General features: G+C 37.1%; 1 protein-coding gene across 5 annotated transcripts in view; it reads left to right on the top strand.

Moving 5' to 3' along the window:
* The window catches only part of AKAP9 (A-kinase anchoring protein 9), a 206,306-nt gene that overhangs the window by 75,413 nt on the left and 109,255 nt on the right, over window positions 1-21,638 (top strand). For 4 of the 5 annotated variants that reach the window (XM_054020481.1, XM_054020480.1, XM_054020479.1 and 1 more), the window contains exons 4-8: window positions 8,683-8,736; window positions 9,182-9,352; window positions 12,850-13,005; window positions 15,193-15,390; window positions 17,474-19,924. In XM_054020481.1, coding sequence (XP_053876456.1) covers window positions 8,683-8,736; window positions 9,182-9,352; window positions 12,850-13,005; window positions 15,193-15,390; window positions 17,474-19,924 — 3,030 coding nt within the window. The remainder of the gene's footprint in view (window positions 1-8,682; window positions 8,737-9,181; window positions 9,353-12,849; window positions 13,006-15,192; window positions 15,391-17,473; window positions 19,925-21,638) is intronic. The other variant, XM_054020483.1, reaches the window with a different exon arrangement.

Genomic DNA, 21,638 nt, shown 5'->3' with positions numbered 1-21,638 from the left:
GAATATAGGGTGCTTGAACAACCTTAATTTGGGCCCCTGGTGCATACGCATTAATTACATGCTCGCATACAGTCTTTTCCCAAGACCCCTGCCTCATTCAGTGCTCATTAAATCAGCAGCTATTCAATATTTTGTTTTATCTTAATTGTTCAATGCTTTATTGCCTTATTTATTGCACACAATTCAAACCCTGCTCTGAATACAGTTATTAATTTCCTCAGGGGCTGTTCCATGGCACTCATCACTATAGTATTTGAGTGCTTCACAAACATTAATTAACTTATCTTAACAACATTGCTGTTAGGTGAGAGGCTATTATTATTCCCATTTTACAGATGGGGAATTCAGGAACAGAGAGATTAAAGTAAAAAGTGTCCACAAATTTTAGGTGCTCAGTCTGAAATGCCTACAACCTATTTTTTCAGTGTACTTAGCTTCATATAGCACTCTATATGTTGATGGCCCTACTCCCACTGACTTCAGTTTGCTGATGTGAGTGTACAGCACTTCTGCAAATCAGAGTATGGGTCTCAAGTTGGGTACACAGAAAATGAGGAACATACAATTAGGGTATATCTTCACTGCAGAGTTAACTCTGCAGTGATCTTCACTTGAGTTACTCCTCTTGAGTTATCCCAGCTTGAGTGAAAGAGACCACACTGCGAAATAACACTCAAACTACTGTATCCACACCGATGCTGCACTCACTTGTGTGTGACACTCAGACTTTTGGGGATATATCCCATAGTTCTTTGCACTGCAGTAAGCTAAGCCACTCTATGAATTCTTTCCCAGTGATTTGTGAGAGAACTTCTCCATCCTTTCTGGGGATCCAGAGGGAATTGTGGGAAGGCATTGGAGGACCAGCAGTGCTCGAGAGGAGATAGCCTGCATCCATACTAGTGGTTCTGTTAGACTTCGTAAACTAAGTGTAAATTTTAGCTTATATCCCCTGCCAGGCCAGCCAACTCAAGTTAAAAGCACAACCACACTCAAGGGATTTTGCGTGTGGATGGGACTCAAGCTGGCGGCAGTACTTGAGTTATAACTCTGCAGTGAAGGCAAGCCCTTAGCGAAAAGTTTGGTATAATTGACTTGCCTAGCATCACATAGGAGCTCTTTAGCAACCTTAATGTTCTCTTAATGTGCATATAACTCTACAGGCCGCGTGTTTGAGACCCCTGGGCTAGAGCATTCTGAATGCGATGGAGTTTTGCAGATTTTATTTTAGCTGTGCAGTTCTAAAAAGCCTCCACTGAACATGTGCAAGTTGAGATTTTAAAAAGCTTATAACATTTGGCCAGATTTTCATGGGAATAGCAAAAGGCACATCCCTGCCACAAAAGCGACCCTCCTGCCAAATGTCAAGTCCCTGCTGCAAAGCATGGGGCGTTCAAGCTTCTCAATGGAACCATAGTAAGGATTTTTTAACATGACAAAACACTATATCTTTCCCTAAATTACTTCTCTGAGATGGCTGAACTGTTTTGACTGAAACGTTTCAAAAAAAATTCAGCCTGCAGCTGGCACCCTGGCAGGGCCGGATTAACTCTCCTGTGGGCCCAAGGCTATTAGATTTTGTGGGGCTCCTGTATACAATTCTTTTTCCTAATTTAAAACAAAATGATCACAATTATAACATCGAGGCTATTAGCTCTATACTAAACTTGCCTTTTAATTAACATAAAGCCGTTATGTGATTACATTTCAGTCTTAAAATATATTGAATATAGTTAAATTAATTCAAAATAGCCTAATTCTTACCTTAGAACAGTTGTTATATTAGTTTCTTTCTGGGAGGGAGTTTGGGTGCAGGAGGGGGCTCCAGGCTGGGGCAGAGTGTTGGGGTGCAAGAGAGGGTGAGGGGTGCGGGCTCTGAGAAGGAGTTTGGTGCAGGAGGAGATTCTGACCTGGGACAGGGTGTGGGGTGCAGGCTCCGGCCAGGAGGTGCTTAGCACAGGTGGCTCCTGGACAGTGGCGCAGCAGGGCTCAGGCAGGCTGCCTGCCTGCATGCCATGGCCCCATGCTGTTCCCGGAAGCGGACGGCTGCTGGACAACTCTGCACACCCCTGCAGCACCCATTGGCCGGGAACCAGACTTGTGGGGACAATGCTAGGAGCAGGGGCAGCGTGCGGGGCCGCAGAGAGTTGCCAGCAGCCCACTGCTTTTGGGAGCAGTGTGGGGCCATGTCATGCAGCCAGCCTGCCTGAGCGCTGCTGCGCTGGGGCACTTCTTAGCCTGGGGCCCTGGGCTGCAGCCCCTAAAGCCCCTGCGTTAATCCGGCCCTGCACCTGGAATGGAAGATTTGAGCCCAAATGGTTAAAGTTTTGCCATGTTAGGTAACTGAAAGCAGGATCTGATAGTGGGAAATGTCAGGCAACCTGGCATATGTGGAGCTGCCAGCTCTGCTTATATTACTTCTGCTGGGTAACCAGTGGCTCCTGTTCCTCTCTACCTGAAGGAAATCCAGGTTATATGCTCTGATTAGAGATTTCATATCTCAGATACCTGGGCACAGCACACTTCTTGTTATATGTTTTGGTGAAGGGTGAGAAGTAGGAGAAGATTAAAAGAATCATCAGGAGCTCTGTGTGTGTGTTGAGGAAAGGAGGCAACTCACACACACAGTTTACCATTAAAAAGGAAACAAATACAGTTCTGTGCACAGAACTGACTTTACTATGGTATTTTTATGTTTAGAATGTATACTACAGTGAGATATTTGTACCACACCCATTGAACATGAAGAGCCAGCCTTCAATGCCTCAGAAGCCGAGAGCAGTATGACATGCTCTGACATATCCCATCCCATCCCATCTCCTAGAACTGGAAGGGACCTTGAAAGGTCATCGAGTCCAGCCCCCTGCCTTCACTAGTAGGACCAAGTACTGATTTTGCCCCAGATCCCCCAAGTGGCCCCCTCAAGGATTGAACTCACAACCCTGGGTTTAGTAGGCCAATGCTCAAACCACTGAGCTATCCCTCCCCCCGGGATAACTGAGAGCCATACAAAAGTATAATCAAAACCTCTAGTCTGATGTAAGGAGCAGCTATTGCAGAAAGTGAGAGCAAAAATCCCAAGAAAACATGCAAGTCCTGGGAGATTGAGACATTGAAGGACATTGATGTAATGTCTCATAATTATGGATGAGCATGGGTTAGTTATTTAATATTTAGATTATGGTAGCATCCACCCTGTAGAAGGATAGGTGAAGACACAATCCCTGAGCTGAAGAGTTTAGCCCAGCACCTTGTGGGTCTGTACTCTTTTTTTGGTATTCAAAAGGTTCTCCTTAGTATCTACAGTTAATGTTAGAGATTTTAATAGCAGTATTTTAAATGCCAAAAGACCACAGAAGACTAATATTGTAGAATTGTAACCAGATCTAGTTCTGAACTCTACTTTAAAAAAAAATCCCATTTTTCAGCCTCTTTGAAAACGAAAATGCAAAAAAAAACCTATGTATGAACTCATTCTTTTCTAGGAACTCTTGTTCTCTTTCCTGTGAGAGAATCCCCCTCCCTTTTCTTATGAAGTAATAATTTTGTTCCAAAACATAAGTAGATAGTGAGAAACTTGTGCATGCAGTTCAAATGGTGGTTGGCTTGCAAAATCGAGCAATGATTGTTAAGATGCAAGGTGTGCAGCTTTTCCGTACATTCCTTTTAATTGTTAAAAGTCAGTGAAGTTTTTCACTGTCTGCAGTGAGATCTTGGAACCAGTGTACATGTGTCTTTGGAACTGCATTGAGTTGTCATCAAGCATATACACCTCTACCCCAATATAACGCTGTCCTCAGGAGCCAAAAAACCTTACTGTGTTATAGGTGAAACCGCGTTATATTGAACTTGCTTTGATCTGCCGGAGCGCGCAGCCCCGCCCCCTCGGAGCGCTGCTTTACCACGTTATATCCAAATTTGTGTTATATCGGGTCACGTTATATCGGGGTAGAGGTGTATTCAGGTCAGCCATAATAACACTTTTAGTAATAAATATGTTTCATTTACGTTAATGAACAACTGCAGCCATCTGTAACATTGAGAATTTTTAAAGGTGAGAGAAAATTAAATTCTGTATACCATAGCATAGACTGGACAAATTTTGTATGGAATTGGAGACTGAATCTTGAACTCAGTTTTGTTTCAGGCATGTAGCGCCTTATGTTTGGAAATGCTAAAAACCTACAATTTAATTTGAAGTTGGTGAGAGCCAGGTGTGCTTGGCAACTTGAACAGGCTGGTGATGAGTTTATTAGTGTTACCCATCTTATTCTTTGCTTCCCTTCTTTCTTCTGATTATTTAAAGAGGCTTCATTTTTAAAAAAAGTTACTTAAACCTTTTCAGTCAGAAATAATGCTAAAAAAATAGTAGTCATGCTTTCAAGTGGAATATTTTTAACTTGTATTATTTAAAAGTTGTTTGTTTTATTATAGCTGGCAAAGTGAGCAATATGTTTCTTGTTTGTTAGCTAATTCTCTTGGGGAACTGGATAAAGTCCAGTGACAAATAAATATATCCCTCTTTGAGGGACATTGCTCATAATGGCTCCGTCTAATGATAGAGTACAGTTTCCTAAGCAAAGTTGCGGGAAACAGTAACTGCAGATATCAGCATTCTTGTCTTACAGGAATTTTATTATTATAAATGAAATCTTCTCTTTCCTTCAGTCTCCTGTGCAAATCCACAGTTGTGGACATGGTAACCAAATCCAAAATATGAATATATACAGAATATGCTGTTTGTAACAAATTACTTATTTTAAACTAATATGAGACCTTATGTAGCCTTTAGAATTAAATAATGGTGATGATTAGTAATCTAGTCAGGGTTACAGTTCAAATTCAAGACTAAGGGGAAGTTGAGCTTTTCCCAGTAGCAAGCACTGTTTTTTACCTTTCTTGATGCTGCTTCTCCGTAGGTCCAAATATAAACTTGTATTCCATACTTCTACAAGACAAGTACTAAAAGACAGTAGCCAAAACTTCTTTTTCTTTTTTTCAAACCTAAGAAATATTTTTAGTCACTGTTGAGGAAGATGAAGAAAATAAGTTTGTTATTGGCAAAACTAATTACATTGTAAACAATAGTCTTTAACCTTAAAATGAAGAAATTTTTCTAATGCACTATATAATGGAAAAATAAATTAAGTAACACAGCCATCACATATTTTTAAAAATCACTGTTAAAGTCTCTGTGGATTTAAAAGGTTGTGAATCTGTTATTGTTAGGCTTAAGTCTTTATTCTAATTGTTTATATGACACGAACAGGAAATATCTTCTGCCTATCCACAGTTTAAAAATAAGAATGTATGGAAATAGGTTTTGCCAAGGTGATATTATAGTGCTAGAATCTTAGATAAATTCTTTGTAGTAATCAGACTAAAACTTATTGGAGTGCTCAATATGTTGTGATGTTGCTATAATATGTGACAACTAAAAAGCACTAAATTATAAGAGTACAAAAGCTGAGGATTCAGCACTTTGTGTATATTTTCAGAATCAGTGTTTTCTCATTTAGTTTAAAAGAGGGACCCATTAAAAGAGACCGTTAGCAGTTAGCAACATTGCAGGCTGCAAGCAATGTCATCTGCCAGTATTGATATTATAAACTTCTGTGTTCATGGAATAATAATTGGCAATAAAAGTGAAATAATTCCTGAATAAAATGTATATCTTAATCCTTGCATTGAAATAAAGAACTAAAACAAATAAATATGAGTTCTTTTAAAGATGTGGAATAAAAATACATTACCCATTCCAGATGCTTTTATAGAAACTCATATATAATGAAATTAAGGGCTTTGGGTTTTTTTTGTTTTCTGACCTGAAAGTTTCTGTCAGTCAATAATATGCTATTCTTTTATATATTAAAATTTGTCCTACACTGCCAATGCTTTGACATGTAAACTTGATAATTTATATTGGAAAGTAATTTTTTAATTTCTAAACAAATCTTTCTAATAGCATTGAAATAGCTCCATATAGCAGATTGATGCTGCAGTTTGGGTGGTAGCATGTCAGGGATTCCGAGGTCTATAGGATCTAAAATCATCTTTATGGAGCTTGACAGTGATAGCTATACTGTACATTAAAGTGCAATGGCTCAAAAAAATTGTGCTGACCCCTGGTGGCAGTAGTCATGAATCACTATATTCAGTGGTGCTGCTTGGTTAGTTTTGTGATATTTAAGTCTGCTTTTGCTTAAACAGTATAAAATAAAGTATAAATTAAAGCACGTTTGCCTTTACACGATAGATTATAAACATTTTAAAAGAGATTTTATGTTTGGGGAATATTTCTTGTGAAAATATTAAGATAATAATGAAAACAGGAAAATTCAGAACTAAGATTAAAAACTGTTTTCTTTAGTTACTCAATATTTCCAGGATCTCCAAAGATGGATGATTTCATGTATTATATGCTGCAGTACGTAGGCACACCAGTGTGATTTAAGAACATTTCAGCCTTAAAGGTGCATTGCAAAATTTTAAAAGTAGAAATTAAATTGTAAGATTTCAAATCAATGATCAATGATATATATGGACTTAGATGCCAGTGTTGTAGGGAGCTCTGTATAGGCAACCCAGTATGCCCATATGGAAACCCATTAAAATCAATGAGCTTTGCACAGAGGTCCACAAGCATTGAATCGTTTGCAGGATTGTGGACTTCAAAATTACAAATTAATTTATAATCTATTTTAAAACAAGATATTTCAAAATCAGTGTTTGCACATTCCTGTAATCGTCTGCCAGCTTTCCTACAGGCAATACTTTTCCATGTCTAAAATATACCTGTTTGGCACCCCCAGATCTCTCCATTGTGCTCAGTCTACACTTCGGAATACCAAATGAAATGTATTAAAAACGTTGTTAGGTTTCACCTTGCACCATGCCAAAAGAGAAAAAGTATAATAGATTCCACAGAGAATTAGATGGGAGAAGTACAGAGATTATACTCAACACCAGAGGACCACTGTGGGCATCCAACAGATGTGGCGTATAACTCTTCGGTAGTCAGTGTTTTTATTTATCAATTTAAGAGCCAATAGAAATTGGAGTACATAAAGGAAAAAGAAAAGTAGCATTTTGTTTGTTTACATTCATGTTTTGTTCCTACTAATCTGTTATTATTGTGATAGGACCAGAAGCCCAAATCTGTTCTAAGGCCTCATGTTAGTAGCTACAGTGCAAATGCTGGGTGAATGTAGTGGCAGTCAGTTGCCCTGCAGAGTTAAGAGTACCTGCTGTGCCCATATGGGGGCAGAGGAGTTTATTGGAGTTTATTGGGATCCCCTGATTTTTACAGTATTTTACAGTATTCATTCCCTCTCAAACTTAGACTATGTTTTGGTGACCTTACTTATTGTAGAGGAGGTCTGGACTTGACTCCCCCCAAAGTGAGTCAGCAACCCTCTGTGTCTCTACCAAAATGTCATTCAGGAGTGAGGCATTGTTCTTTTTGATACCCTACTGCTTTAATCAAACTTGGGGGTCAGACTTTGATCCCTTGCATGCCAGTGCATTTTGATGTTAGACTTTAGGGTTTGCACAGACATGATGCCTTCATATTGTAATTAAGCCCTGCCCTGCCTAGACAATTCCTAAGCAGATTTCCATACTGTTTTTTTACTTAAACGCTGATTTTATACTTTTTTTTACTTAAATGCTACAGTGATAATGTTGGGTGGAACTGAAATTCTATAAATATACAGTAGCTCCCCTTCTCCAAAATCCTCACTCCTACTTCAGATTCTTATGTGGAGAGGAGCTCTGAGAGGAATGTGGCAGTTTTTTGTTACACCATTTTACACATGGGTCAAAGGACCTGCTGAGTAAAAGCCCTGTGTATTTTTGTGTTTGTTTCTTACAATTTTCTTGTTGATCTGTAAGTATTGTTTTTGGGATGCACTTAAAATTTTGGAGTCTCTTTATTATTGGCTTATGTGGTCTCTAGAGTCAAAATTCTGATGGACGCTGCACCGTGTGACAGCAGCAGGTAAGTGAAAGGGAAGAAATAATTTTCAGATATTTTATTTTAAATCCAAAGTGTCTTGTACATTTTTCAGTGTAAGAAATTATTTCAGATTACAAGAATACGATATAATAACTCTGATTCCAGGGGAGAGTGATTAGTAATAGCAAATTATGAAGTGCACACCTTACAAAAAATGGATGAGGAGAGGAGTTTAGTAATTTAAGGTACTCTTTACTGAGCTTTTCTCGTCACCATTTTTAAATGTGTGTACTCAAAATATTTTGTGTTTAAAATGTATTATTTGTTCAGTCTGCTCATATTGTATGTTCTGTTACTGATTTTTAATATTATAACATTTAAAATGTGAAGCTTTAAATCTGAATTTCCTTGTTTTCTTTGTTTATAAGAATTCTAATGCAGTTTATATCCTAAAGACATCAGCCCAGGTTTACTTAATATGAGAGGCTCTAAATTACAAAACAATAACCCTTGCTACTTTTGATACAATTAGGTATATCTGAATTGTGCAAAACAATCAGATTCTGGAACAGTATATACTAACTGTGTGCATTTCAAATGAAGTGATTGTTCTCTACTCACAAGGTTTTGTCTACAAAAATAATCAGATACATCTCAAATGAAAGGAAGCTAGAATTTAAGCTGCATCTTAAATTATAATATGTCTAGAAATTGTCTTTATACAGGTAAATGGTTGCAGTTTTGTGACAAGAACAGCTATACCAGCAGACTTAATCAGGGTATAGTATTACAAATAAAATCCTTTTACTAATGTTGGGTACTAAAAACCTTATGCAATTTGTATAGTAATATTCTGGTTGAACAAAACTACCTGGCTTACTAACAAAAATTCTGTGGTATGCAATGTTATCTAGCTTTGTTGTTGTTTCATGACATCTTAATATGTATAATGTTGCCTCTTTTAAACTTTAGGGAAAACAAAAAATACTCCTTCTAGTATAAAGCTTAGCCTTTTAATACAGAATTCACAGAAGTACTGTATGTCAGTGCTCTTAAGGTGTAAATTATGCCAACAAGGCAGGTTACCATGGCAATAAGCTCCTAAATGCTATGTTATATTTTAATGTTCTAATGTGGTATTTGATAGAGAATTCAAAATTTGACTCTGCTCACCTTGAGAAAACATATAAGTGTTGGGTTGTTAAGGAACTTGGATTGATTTAGGAAGAAGAATTTGGAGTTGGAGAGACTTATTCTGAGCATGAAATGCAGCACTCTCAGACACGGCTACAGATGATGGAGAATGAATTGGCTGGGAAACAACAAGAGATTGAAGAGCTAAACAGAGAACTAGAAGAAATGAGGGCAGCATATGGTACAGAAGGATTGCAACAGGTATAATTACCTTATGTTGCTTTCTGTTTGCTACTTGGTTACACACAAAAATGCTGAGTGTCACCTGGAAGTGTTTTTGGTTAAAGAGAGCCAGTCAGAGAGTGTGGAATACAGAATTTTGTTTAGTTCCAAAGAGAATGAGGTTTCATCAGCACGTATCATCTTTACTTGAAAGGAAGTTCCAGTGTGTTTCACCTTTCTTTTTATTCTCTGGCCAACATTTTCACTCGGTGCTTAGCTGTTGCAGTGCTCGCCTTATGGTTGGAAGAGTGGATACATGGGCTTCCTCAAGACAAGCTCTAATTCTTCCTCATTAATTATCCAATGGCAGTACACAGTTCTTTTTCCCTTGCTCCTCAGAGACCAAGCAGAGTATCAAGTTCCACCTACCAAAGAAGTGAGATTCCTGAGGTAGCTACTTAACCAGGAGGTCATTTGTCTGTCAGCGTTTGCAGACAGGCATACAAGCCCTGATGTAAGCAGGTGGTACTCCTATTAAAGTTGTTAGGTATTTGTTAGCTTACATCACACTGAATTTGGACCATTGGTGAAATTTAAGGCATAGTTTTATTTTTCATGGTCTGTATTTCATTTCACATTTGTCTCTCTTTTCTTTGACCTTTTGTTGATTTGTATACTGAACGTGTGTTCATAGGTTTTGCTTTGTTTTATAAGTTTCTACTGTAGATAGAATTTTGTTGTTGGATCATGGTTTACAAAACATGTTTTAAACTAAGTAGTCTTAATTGTATTCATCCCTGTGGGATTTTTTGGTTTGTTTTTTGAAAGATTTCCTTTTATTTTAGCAAATCTATGAAAAGGGATTTATAATTTTCTGGATATCCTTCTAAGTAGCATTCCCTATAAATAAAAAAAGGGATAGGTTATCACTGTTTTCTCTTTCAGTGCATATGAATGATTTGAAAGACCACTTATCTTCCATGGTACTGATACATTTTAATTCATGCTTACTTCCTATTTACTGTATCTTGTACCATTTGTGCTTGATGAATTTTACAAGAGTTATTATTTCTTCTGTTTAGTTGCTGCCAACACTGTGCTTTTCAGTGAAAGAAAAGATAGTGAACATATATAATTTTAAATATAGGGGCCTACCAAATTCACGATTCATTTTGGTCAATTTCATGTCACAGGATTTTTAAAATTGTAAATTTCGTGTTTTCAGCTATTTAAATGTGAAATTTTAGAGTGTTGTAATTGTAAGGATCCTGACCCAAAAAGGAGTTGTGGAGGGATCGCAAAGTTATTATGGTGGGGTTGCAGTACGTCAACCCTTACTTCTGCACTGCTTCTGATGGCGGCGCTGCCTTCAGAGCTGGGCAGCTGGAAAGCGGCGACTGCTGGTCAGGAGCCCAGGAAGAGCGGCTGTAAGCAGTAGCGCAGAAGTAAGAATGGCATGGTATGGTATTGTCAGCATTACTTCTGTGCTGCTGCCTGCAGAGCTGGGCCCTCAGTCAGCAGCCGCCACTCTCCGGCCATCCAGCTCTGAAGGCACATCGCAGAAGTAAGGGTGGCATGGTATGGTATTGCCACCGTTACTTCTCTGCTGTTGCTGGCAGGCAGCTGTCTTCAGAGCTGGGCATGTGGCCAACAGCCTCCACTGTCTAGCCACCCAGCTCTGAAGACAATGCAGAAGTAAGGGTGGCAATACCACAACCCCTTTGCAACTGCCTTTTGGGTCAGGATCCCCAATTTGAGAAACACTGGTCTCCCCTGTGAAATCCCTATAGTATAGGGTAAAAGTACACAAAAGACCAGATTTCATGGGAAGAGACCAGATTTCACCGTCCGTGACATGTTTTTCATGGCCGTGAGTTTGGTAGGATCCTATGTATGTACAAGGGCTTGGCATATATAACTGTCCAATTTATGCCTGTTTATGTATTAAGATGATTGTCCAGCAATTGCATCATCTAGGAAAGTGAAGGTGTAAAAACAAACAACTGTTTTAGGACTTGATCTATCAAAATGGGATTTGAGGGCACTTAGCACTTTGCAAGATCAGGTCCTTAGTAGATTCAGCAGATTATTTTTTTCAAAGCAATCAAGGATGATATGAACAGAATTCAGTTCTCTCAAACTGCTCATAGAGAGTAGGTCTGTGTGTTTAAAAAAAACCACTTGCTTTCCTATCAGTACTGAATAATATGCCTTTTAAACTATGAATTAATCTCAGCTAAAACATTTGAGAACAATACAAAAGCATCATGTGGTAGTACTAAACTTTTCCTTCAGTGCACACAGGTGAATGTCTAGCATTATAAGAAAAGTGTTCCATGTAGACACTTCCATTGACTTTCTGATGTTAGTTTTCTAAGTTTAATGAAAAGCCAGAAACTAACACTTCATTTCGATTTTCTTTGTAAAAATAATTTTAAAATTCAGTCAACCTGGAAAACAAAATGGCTGCTACTGGTGCTCTGGTTTTCATACAACTGGTAGGTGCTGTGCCCACTTTACCATTGACTTAAGTGGCTGCAAAGCCATTGAAGTCAGTGAAGTGAACATCTCCCTGTATGAAATGTAGGTGCTTTTTATTCTTTAGAAGAGCATAGAAAATTAAATTAACAGTATAATATATGAGCAGGTTAATGATTTAAGAACATGTATATTGACTGATAGATTATGTACATTTTAACACTTCTGCTGGCTGTAGAAAGAAGAGTTTTTAAATAAATTAAGTAATTTTCAAGTAAACTGCAAGAAATTTATTTTTTTTAAAGAAAATTAATGGCAGTTAATAATAGTGTACAATTCCTGGTTTACAGAATTTAATAAAATATATGGCAAAGCTCTGGCTGGGATGATTTAGTTGGGGATTGGTCCTCCTTTGAGCAGGGGATTGGACTAGATGACCTCCTGAGGTCCCTTCCAACCCTGATATTCTATGATTCTATGCTGCTGAAAGGTACATATAACACTTCTGAAGGAATTTATTGCCATCAACAGTACTTTTGTCCTTTTTCCTTTCTTTATTACAAGTGTCCATCTAAGCCTCTCACTGCTATATACCATGTATCAGTCTAGAATGTTTAATCTGATTTCCTCATTAGCTCATGAAGTCCCAATTTATTGCACGTTCCATACTGATGTCAAAGAATGTTTTAGAGAACTTCTGGTTTAACGTAGTTTCAGAGTCTAACTCTGATAAATTTAATCAAGATGCATTACCTTATCAATATAAAGTCCAGATTACATTCTTCAGTTAAGTATCTTATGGCGGGGGGGTTGGGAAATTGTGTCAAAATTGCTTAAGGAAGAAAGCAATATCCAGTGTCTGAATAGTTTTAAATACTTATGGTATAAAAGTTATTGCTAACATATTAATGCTACCTTAGGTGTTTTAAGCACTTCTGAGTAGAGATGTCATGCATTCAATACATTTTACTTTTTTACTCCCATTTTATGAGAATAGTTTATTATGTTTTTGTGCATATTTTGACTTGCACTGATTGCACTAACTTAACCTTCCATAGCTTCAAGAATTTGAGGCTGCTATCAAACAAAGAGATGATATTATCACACAGCTTACTACTAATCTACAGCAAGCACGGAAAGAAAAGGATGAAACACTGAGGGAATTTTTAGAGCTTACTGAACAAAGCCAGAAACTGCAAATTCAGTTTCAGCATGTAAGTTTTATTGCTAACAATATTTCATCAGGTTTGATGAAAGAGGGTCAATTTGGATAACAAAATCCATGAAGTATTACTTCCTTTAGAAACAAAATCAGTGTTCTTTCATGTAAACTTTTGAAAATTTGGACCCAAGAGTGGAGATCTACAGTGATTAAAAGAGTATTTGCCAACAGTTACCACATTGTAGTATCTGGAATATTGCACTCATTTCCTATAATACAATAGGAAAAAATGTGGTTTCACTTCTATTGCACGATAGTAACTGTTGGTAAATACTGGCTTTCTAATGGCAACCACTGTAGAAAGGAAAACTTACCTGTACTAACTGTTCTCAAAAGATTAGGGGTAAAATCCTGGCATCTTTGAAATCAATGGCAAAACTCCCATTGACTTCATTGGATTCAGGTTTTCACCCTAGAGTCTTATTAGAGACTTAGTCACACCCCTACTTTCTCTGCTGGGGTTGAAGATTATTCCATTGTTCCTTTTTGTTACATATTTTTATATTTGTTTGTTCAAAAAGGAACTGATGATTGAGTATAATGGTAACCACGGAGGCTTCATCATTATTAATTTGTGCTGCAGTTAAATGTTTTAGTATTTTGAGCTGTTGAACACTCAAAGGTAACTTCCACAAGCTTCGAGCATGACATTGTGAATCTACAGTATTTCACATACTGATTTATGAGAATTAACAATTGCAGGTGCAAGGCATATTATCACTTCAAAGTGACTTCCTAATATACTGCTGCCCTGTGCTAGTTGGCCATAAAACATATTTTGAGATATGCCCGCAAATGAACAACGGATATATGGGATGGATTTAAGTAGCAGGCCACAATGGTATTAATTTTACACAGTGAAGAGGCATTTTATGCCTACCCACCACTCTCATATACCAGGAGTTTAATTGGTTGCAACGCAGAGTTACAGGATTCCCACCATATAACCCAGGAGTAGGCAACCTATGGCACGCGTGCCGAAGGCGGCACGTGAGCTGATTTTTAGTGGCACTCACACTGCCCGGGTCCTGGCCACCGGTCCGGGGGTTCTCTGCATTTTAATTTAATTTTAAATGAAGCTTCTTAAACATTTAAAAACTTGATTTACTTTACATACAACAATAGTTTAGTTATATATTATAGACTTATAGAAAGAGATCTTCTAAAAACGTTAAAATGTATTACTGGCACGCGAAACCTTAACTTAGAGTGAGTAAATGAATACTCCGCACACCACTTCTGAAAGATTGCCGACCCCTGATATAACCAGTAGTTCAGGCCTACCCTTAGGATTCAGTTTGCTTTTAAATCCTCTCTGCATCCCCCTGAGAGAAGAGGGCAGAGATTACCAAGAGGGAACCTCAATCTGAAAATCTTTCAGGTCTCCCCTTCTCCTATAGGCCCAAGGTCTACCAATGAAATCCTGAATTTCATTTACCTGTGGGAGCTGGCCCTTTTAACCTTTATTTGCACTAGCCACATGTTGTGACAAGCTAAACAGTCATTCCTTTCCTAATATTAAACTTTAGTCTATTGCATACAACCCAACTGTGCCTCCATGATGCTGCCGGGAAAGTGAAAAAAACCCACTAGACATAGGCTAATTTGATCCAATGGAAAAAATTCCTTCACGATCCCAAAACAGGTGATCAGTGACACATGCAGCATCCTAAAAACACAACTCCTAAACTACAACTAAGAGGAGGGGGAGGGCAGGGCAACTAACAGGAACAAGAGGCTGTTGAAAAGCCCAGGAGAGTATAAATATGGGTGAGAGGGCACACAAGAGCCAATCAGCTAGCCAGATCACTCATCCCCAGCCAATGGGAAGGCAGTCGACTTGAGATGGAGGGGCACCATCCCTTTTACCACACAAGTATACTGGCATTGCCCATCCTTTCTGGGCCTTGTGTTGCATCCCCAGCAGTTGTTCAAGATCTCTCCCCTGATGACTGGGGGGGGGGGGTAGGGGGGAGCAGCAGCAGTGTAATACTGAGCATGAAAAAATAATTTGCTGGCTATTCCAACATGATGAACACCATCCCATTGCTACTAAAAGAGAAGACAATGTGACAAACAAATTTCAAACAGTCTTTCCCTGCTTATAGATAAACTGAGCAAATGAGAGGATTGCTGGTTTAGAAAACTCTGACCTGCCTATGTTTTTTCTATGTGTAAGTTACAGGCAAGTGAAGCCTTAAGGAATACCAGCCATAGTAGTACAGCTGCGGATTTATTGCAAGCCAAACAACAGATCCTTACACATCAGCAACAGCTAGAAGAACAAGAATATCTACTGAAGAATTACCAAAAAAAGAATAAAGAATTTGAAGTACAAATTACACTTCTGCAAGACAGAATCAGTGTCTATGAAATGGTAGGTTTCTTACTAGTGTCGGAGAAAAACTGAGTTCTCACTGTTTTTGTTTAGGTGCAGCAAGTCAGAGGCTTTATTATTAACTCTCACATGTGCAGAGGAGAGAGCAAGTAGGTCTCTCTCTGGTAACTAATTACAGCAAGCATTTATACCTTTCATTACAGAAATAATGAGGGACAGCTGCATTTTGTTTATACATAGGCCATCTTGATATCTCATTTCCTTACTTGTTTTGACTCTTGCCTACATACAATTAGTTTCTATACCTTATCTACACAAGGTCTTCTACTAATTACAGCAAGCATTTATACCTTTCATTACAGAAATAATGAGGGACAGCTGCATTTTGTTTATACATAGGCCATCTTGATATCTCATTTCCTTACTTGTTTTGACTCTTGCCTACATACAATTAGTTTCTGTACCTTATCTACACAAGGTCTTCTACACCTTATCTATACTGAGGTCACAATGACTTCTTACACAGCTCTTTCTCACCCGTCTCACACAATCCTCACACAATCCTCGCTTCTACAAATCTTGCGTTATCAGGGTTATCAGGGTCACAGCTAGCTTGACTCTTGCTAACAAAGACTTGTCTCTTGCTAACGAAGCCTGACTCTTGCTAACAACCATCATGCATTGCAGTTCCCTTCTGTCAGTTCTTTTCTCTGCTTCCACACTAGACTCATACCTGTTACTATTGACTTGATGTTAAAAGAACAGGAGTACTTGTGGCAGCTTATAGACTAACAAATTTATTTGAGCATAAGCTTTCGTGAGCTAAAACCCACTTCATCAGCTGCATCTGCTATACTGTACTTTGCTGTACTGCATCTGCATCCGATGAAGTGGGTTTTAGCCCACGAAAGCTTATGTTCAAATAAATTTGTTAGTCTATAAGCTGCCACAAGTACTCCTCGTTCTTTTTGCTGATACAGACTAACACGGCTACCACTCTGAAACTTGACTTGATGTTGTTTTCCTAATTACAGTTCATTTGAAGTTAATTATAAAGATAACACCAAATATGTATGTGCAACTCCTCATTAGAGGCGGTGACAATATTGGCTTCCTATATTTATTTTATAAAGGTAACTTGTCTCTTTAAGACAAAGACTGTTACGTTTATTATATTAAATGTATATTGTATGCATAGTTTAGAAGTAAGTACTAGCTGAATTGCTTGGGTCTTGATTTTAGACTCTAGAAGAAAATGTCCAAATAAACTTATAATTACAGCAGCAATACTGATAACAAGTGAATGAGAAAAGTAGAACTGGAATTAGAATGCTTATGTTAAATGCCAGTAACTTTGAAAGAAAATATAAAAACAGTTGTTTGAATAACTCTCTTGTCTTAAACAAGATGTATTTTTATGCTTTATGGTATATCTTTTGTGTTTATTTAGTGTCCTTCATGGAAGACATCTCAAATCACTCCACAAAATTGAATGCCCTTTAAAGAAGCACCAGCCAAAACCTCTTGACTGCTCTACAGACATTTGAAATACATCCACTAAAAGAGTGTATATTTGGGCCTATTGATATATCTACTTGTATTCAGTGGTGTTTTCAAATGACATAGTGTATACAGTATGAAAATTAATGGACCCTTGGTGCATACTGATACGATGCCCACTAAAATCAATGAAAAAACCTTCCATTGACTTCAGTGGTTGGTGAATCAGCCCCTAATGGTGGTGCTCAAAGTCAAACGTTCCCCCACATTGTAAATTTTGTTCTTGTGTATATTTCTCTTTATAACTTCTAATTTCTGAAGAAAAGTAGTTTGTATAGGAAACTAATTCTATAAGAATTGCTTTCAACTAACTAAGCCAAACATTTTTGAAATGCAAGTGCAGCACTGGAAAAAATAAAGTGATCTTGAACCATAATTTATTCCCAATGCAGAGAAAATTATTGAAATTGAGTAGCAAATGGTTTAGATCTAATTTTAGAAATACTTACAGTGTAACATGATGTTTTAAAGAAGAAATTGTAAGTATAATATTCAAAGGTTAAAAACATTCAAATATTGAGATGTCAAAAGTTAAAATATGGCATATTTTTGCTTTTTAAAGGAGAAACACAAAAATGAAAGAGAAGATTCTAATAAAAAACTACAAGAAAAAGAAGCACTAATTGGAGAGCTGAAAGCAAAAATAATAGAAGAAGAAAAAAATGCATTTCAGTTGAAGGAAAAATTATCAGATGCCAATAAATCACTTGAGGAATTAAAAGAACAGATTGTACAAAAGAATCAAGAGGCAAATAATGTGAAACTACAACTGGCTAACTGCAAACAAAAAGAAAGACAATGTTCTGATGAAATAAAACAGTTAATGGGTACTGTGGAAGAATTACAGAAGCGATGCCATAAAGACAGCCAATTTGAAACTGACATTGTACAAAGAATGGAATTAGAAACTCAAAGGAGACTGGCAGAACTTCAGGCAGAATTAGATGAGATGTACGGGCAGCAGATTGTACAAATGAAGCAAGAGTTAATTAAGCAACATGCATTAGAAATTGAAGAACTTCTTGCCCAACAAAAAGTAGAGCTGGAGAAAACTTTAAATCCATGTTCAAGTGATAATATTAATGAAGATCAAGTACATTTAATGAATATTGCAATTAATGAATTGAATATGAAATTGCAAGATGCTAATTATCAGAAGGAAAAAATAAAGCAAGATTTGTCAAAACAACTGGAAGAAATTTCAGCAGAAAAGTCTCTTCAACAAACACAAATTGAAGATCTTTTTCAAGAACTGACCTTTTCAAGAGAGCAGATTCAGAGAGCCAAGCAAACCATAATGGACAAAGAATGCAGATTAAATGAAGCCGATAAATACCAGGTTATGATTGAAGATCTGAAAGCTCAGCTTGCTTCTGCATCTGAGCTCAGGAAAGAGTTAGAATTAAAACATGAGGCAGAAGTCACAAATTATAAAATAAAACTTGAAATGCTAGAAAGAGAGAAGGATGAAGTTTTGGACAGAATGGCTGAATCTCAAGAAGCTGAATTAGAGAGACTGAGGACACAGCTTCTGTTTAGTCATGAAGAAGAACTGTGCAAACTTAGAGAAGACTTACAACAAGAGCACAGAATAAGCATTGAAATTCTTAAAGATAACTTGGCCACACATTATAAACAGGAATTAGAAGAAGCACAAAATGAAATGAGTCAAAAGATAGAAACCATGCAGTTTGAAAAGGACAACTTAATAACAAAGCAAAGTCAGCTGTTATTGGAGATTTCAAAGCTGAAAGATTTGCAGCAGTCTGTTGTAAATTCTAAATCGGAAGAAATGACTCTTCAAATACAGGAACTCCAAAAGGAGATTGATATTCTTAGGCAAGAAGAAAAAGAAAAGGGTACACTTGAACAAGAAGTTCAAGAGTTGCAACTTAAAACTGAATTGTTGGAGAAACAAATGAAAGAGAAAGAAGTTAGCCTTCAAGAAAAATGTACAGAGCTTGAGACACAAAATAACCTTCTTAAAGATGAAAATAGAGCTTTAGAGGAGAAATTAAAACATATTTTGGTAAGTTCAGAAGAAAATTTGATTTTCACAGACAGTGTTAATTCTAAGTCAGAAGACCTTGACATGCAAAAAAGAATAGAAAAGCTAATGGCTGAAAATGAGCAGCTTATAAAACAAGACATTGAACTCAAAACAGAAATTGAGAGGCAAAAGAATACTTTTTCATTTGCTGAGAAAAATTTTGAAGCTAGTTATCAAGAGCTACAGGAAGAATATGCTTGTCTTCTAAAAATAAAAGCTGACTTAGAAGAGAGCAAAAACAAAGAGGAAGCTGAATATAAAACCAGGCTTAAGGTTCTGACTGAAGAGCTTCAGCATTTACAAAGCTATGAATTGGTTGTATTGAAAACGAAAAGTTCAGTCTTTGAAGGCTCTAAAGAAGACAAAATATGCAGAGCAGAAACTTTTGAAGTTGGAGAAGTTGTTGAGAAAGACACTACAGAACTTATGGAAAAGCTTGAGGTAGCCCAGCGTGAAAAAGTGGAACTGTCCTTGAGACTTTCCAATCTTTCTGAACAATTAAAGTTAAAACATAGTGAAATTTGTCAATTAAGTGAAGAAGTTAAATCTTTAAAACAAGAGAAAGAACAAGTTTTAGCAAGATGTAAAGAACTAGAAGTCATAATTAGCCACAATCAGACAGAAAATGTTAAAATTTTTGAACAGAAGATAAAATACTCTAAAGAAAAAGCTCAAGCAGATGCTATCCCAGTGTCTGAAACTAGAAATCTAATATTTGATCCCAGCAATGAACTTGGTGAGGAAATAAAAGGAAGAGAAGATAATCTGAGTTTATGTAAAGATTCAGATCATCATGTAACAGAGAAGGAAATTCAGCAAATGTTGAATCCAGAGCAGCAATCATTGTTGGATCATCTGCACCAGATGACTGACAGACTAGCAGGAGAAACATCACTACTGGTCATTACACAGCATGAAAATGATCAGCTTCAGCAGCAACTGGATATATTAAAATCTGAACAGGTATGTTTATAGAAAGCTGTATGGTAAAGAAAGTTACCAGGAGTACATCTGTGCAAAATAATGAAAGTTAATGTTTATCTTAAATATGCCTTTTGCTTCTGGGCTTTTGTTTGTTGTGGATATGTTGATTAGTGGTTAAAGGGGAGGGCCATAGGAGTGATCTGTTTCATAGCTGTATGTTTAAGAATTCTCAAGGAGTGTGTGAAGGGGTTCCTTTTTAATGGATGTATGAATAGATCAAAAGAAATAAAATATAAAATTTAGTGAAAGCAGCAAAAATATTAAACTAAAATTAAACTTTCAGTTTGGTAAATTCTTTGCCATCAGTTAAAATATTATGAAGCAAAACCTAATTATTGCATTTTGTCTTCAATACAGTTGTAACATCCTATCTTACTCAAAGAAAGTAAAAGTTTTAATGATTCTAGATTTTTGTTGGAGAGATCAGGAAAGAGTTGATTATTTTTTCCAAGACACTTCTACCTTTTTATGATTAGTTCTCCAGCTCTTCAGTATACCCACTCAGACACAAAATAGGGAGGAATGCAGACAATTCACTATACTTTCTCACTAATTATGTTTGATTAAACTTGCAAAACAAAATGTAGAACTTTTAGCAACCCACTGCCACTACATTCATGTTCTCTCAATTTAATTTTTCTGGATAGGAAGTGGAGAAATGGAAGGTGAATATATTTTTATATTTAATATCATATTTTAATATCAGAAGATCTTAAAAACCAGTTGGCCCTCCACCTAACCTCTGTTTTTGGAGGTGCAATTATGCCTGCATTTTTGTATCCATGCTGAATTGCAGGTACAAATACAAATAGTATTATCTCTACTTGCTTGTGGGTGCAAATAGTTAGATATTTTATTAATACACCACTATCTCGATATAACGCGACCCGATATAACATGAATTCGGATATAACGCAGTAAAGCAGTGCTCCAGGGGGACGGGGCTGCGCACTCTGGTGGATCAAAGCAAGTTCAATATAACGCGGTTTCACCTATAACACGGTAAGATTTTTTGGCTCCCGAGGACAGCGTTATATTGAGTTAGAGGTATATTTAAACAGAGACAGGCATCAAAAATCTGGCCTTAAATCTACACGCAGTGATTCAATAAATATTGTAGCAAAAGTTAGGTTTTTCATAGGCACCAATACCTTAGACTTTGTCCTTGACCAGGTTTTTTTAGGTGATCATATGTATTTCTTGACAGTTTTAAAACAGTTTACTGTTAAGAGTCCACATGACTAGCATTACCAAAGTGGATATCAGGCTAACTTTTCACTTGTCCTTCCTCAGTTATGATGTATGCTTCTTAGCCTTAGCCAAAGATCTGGGCCATAGAGTCCAATGCTAAATTCAGTGCACTGTGGGCTAATGTAGAAAAATAGAGAAGAAAAATAAAACGAAGTTTGAAATAAGAAAAATTACCAAAATACCAAAATTTACAAAATATAATTTGATATGTAAATGATAAACAGATCCCTGACTATCTCACTGGCTTGAGAATTGATGCTATTTCTTGCCTTTCCAGTCAAGCACACAGCATGATCTGGTATTCGCTTCCTTTGTGAAGGGTCAGCTGAGCTTTTAAACTAAGAACTCAGCCCTTTAATCCACTCCCTGAATAAATTTGGGACTGTGTTTCTACTCCAATTCAAGCTTCTCTCCCGACTACATAACTGCCTTGTCATTCCCC

Source organism: Malaclemys terrapin, chromosome 2, assembly GCF_027887155.1.
Source record: "Malaclemys terrapin pileata isolate rMalTer1 chromosome 2, rMalTer1.hap1, whole genome shotgun sequence".
NCBI classification, from domain to species: Eukaryota; Metazoa; Chordata; order Testudines; family Emydidae; genus Malaclemys; species Malaclemys terrapin.
This window is presented reverse-complemented; position numbering and strand designations above follow the sequence as displayed.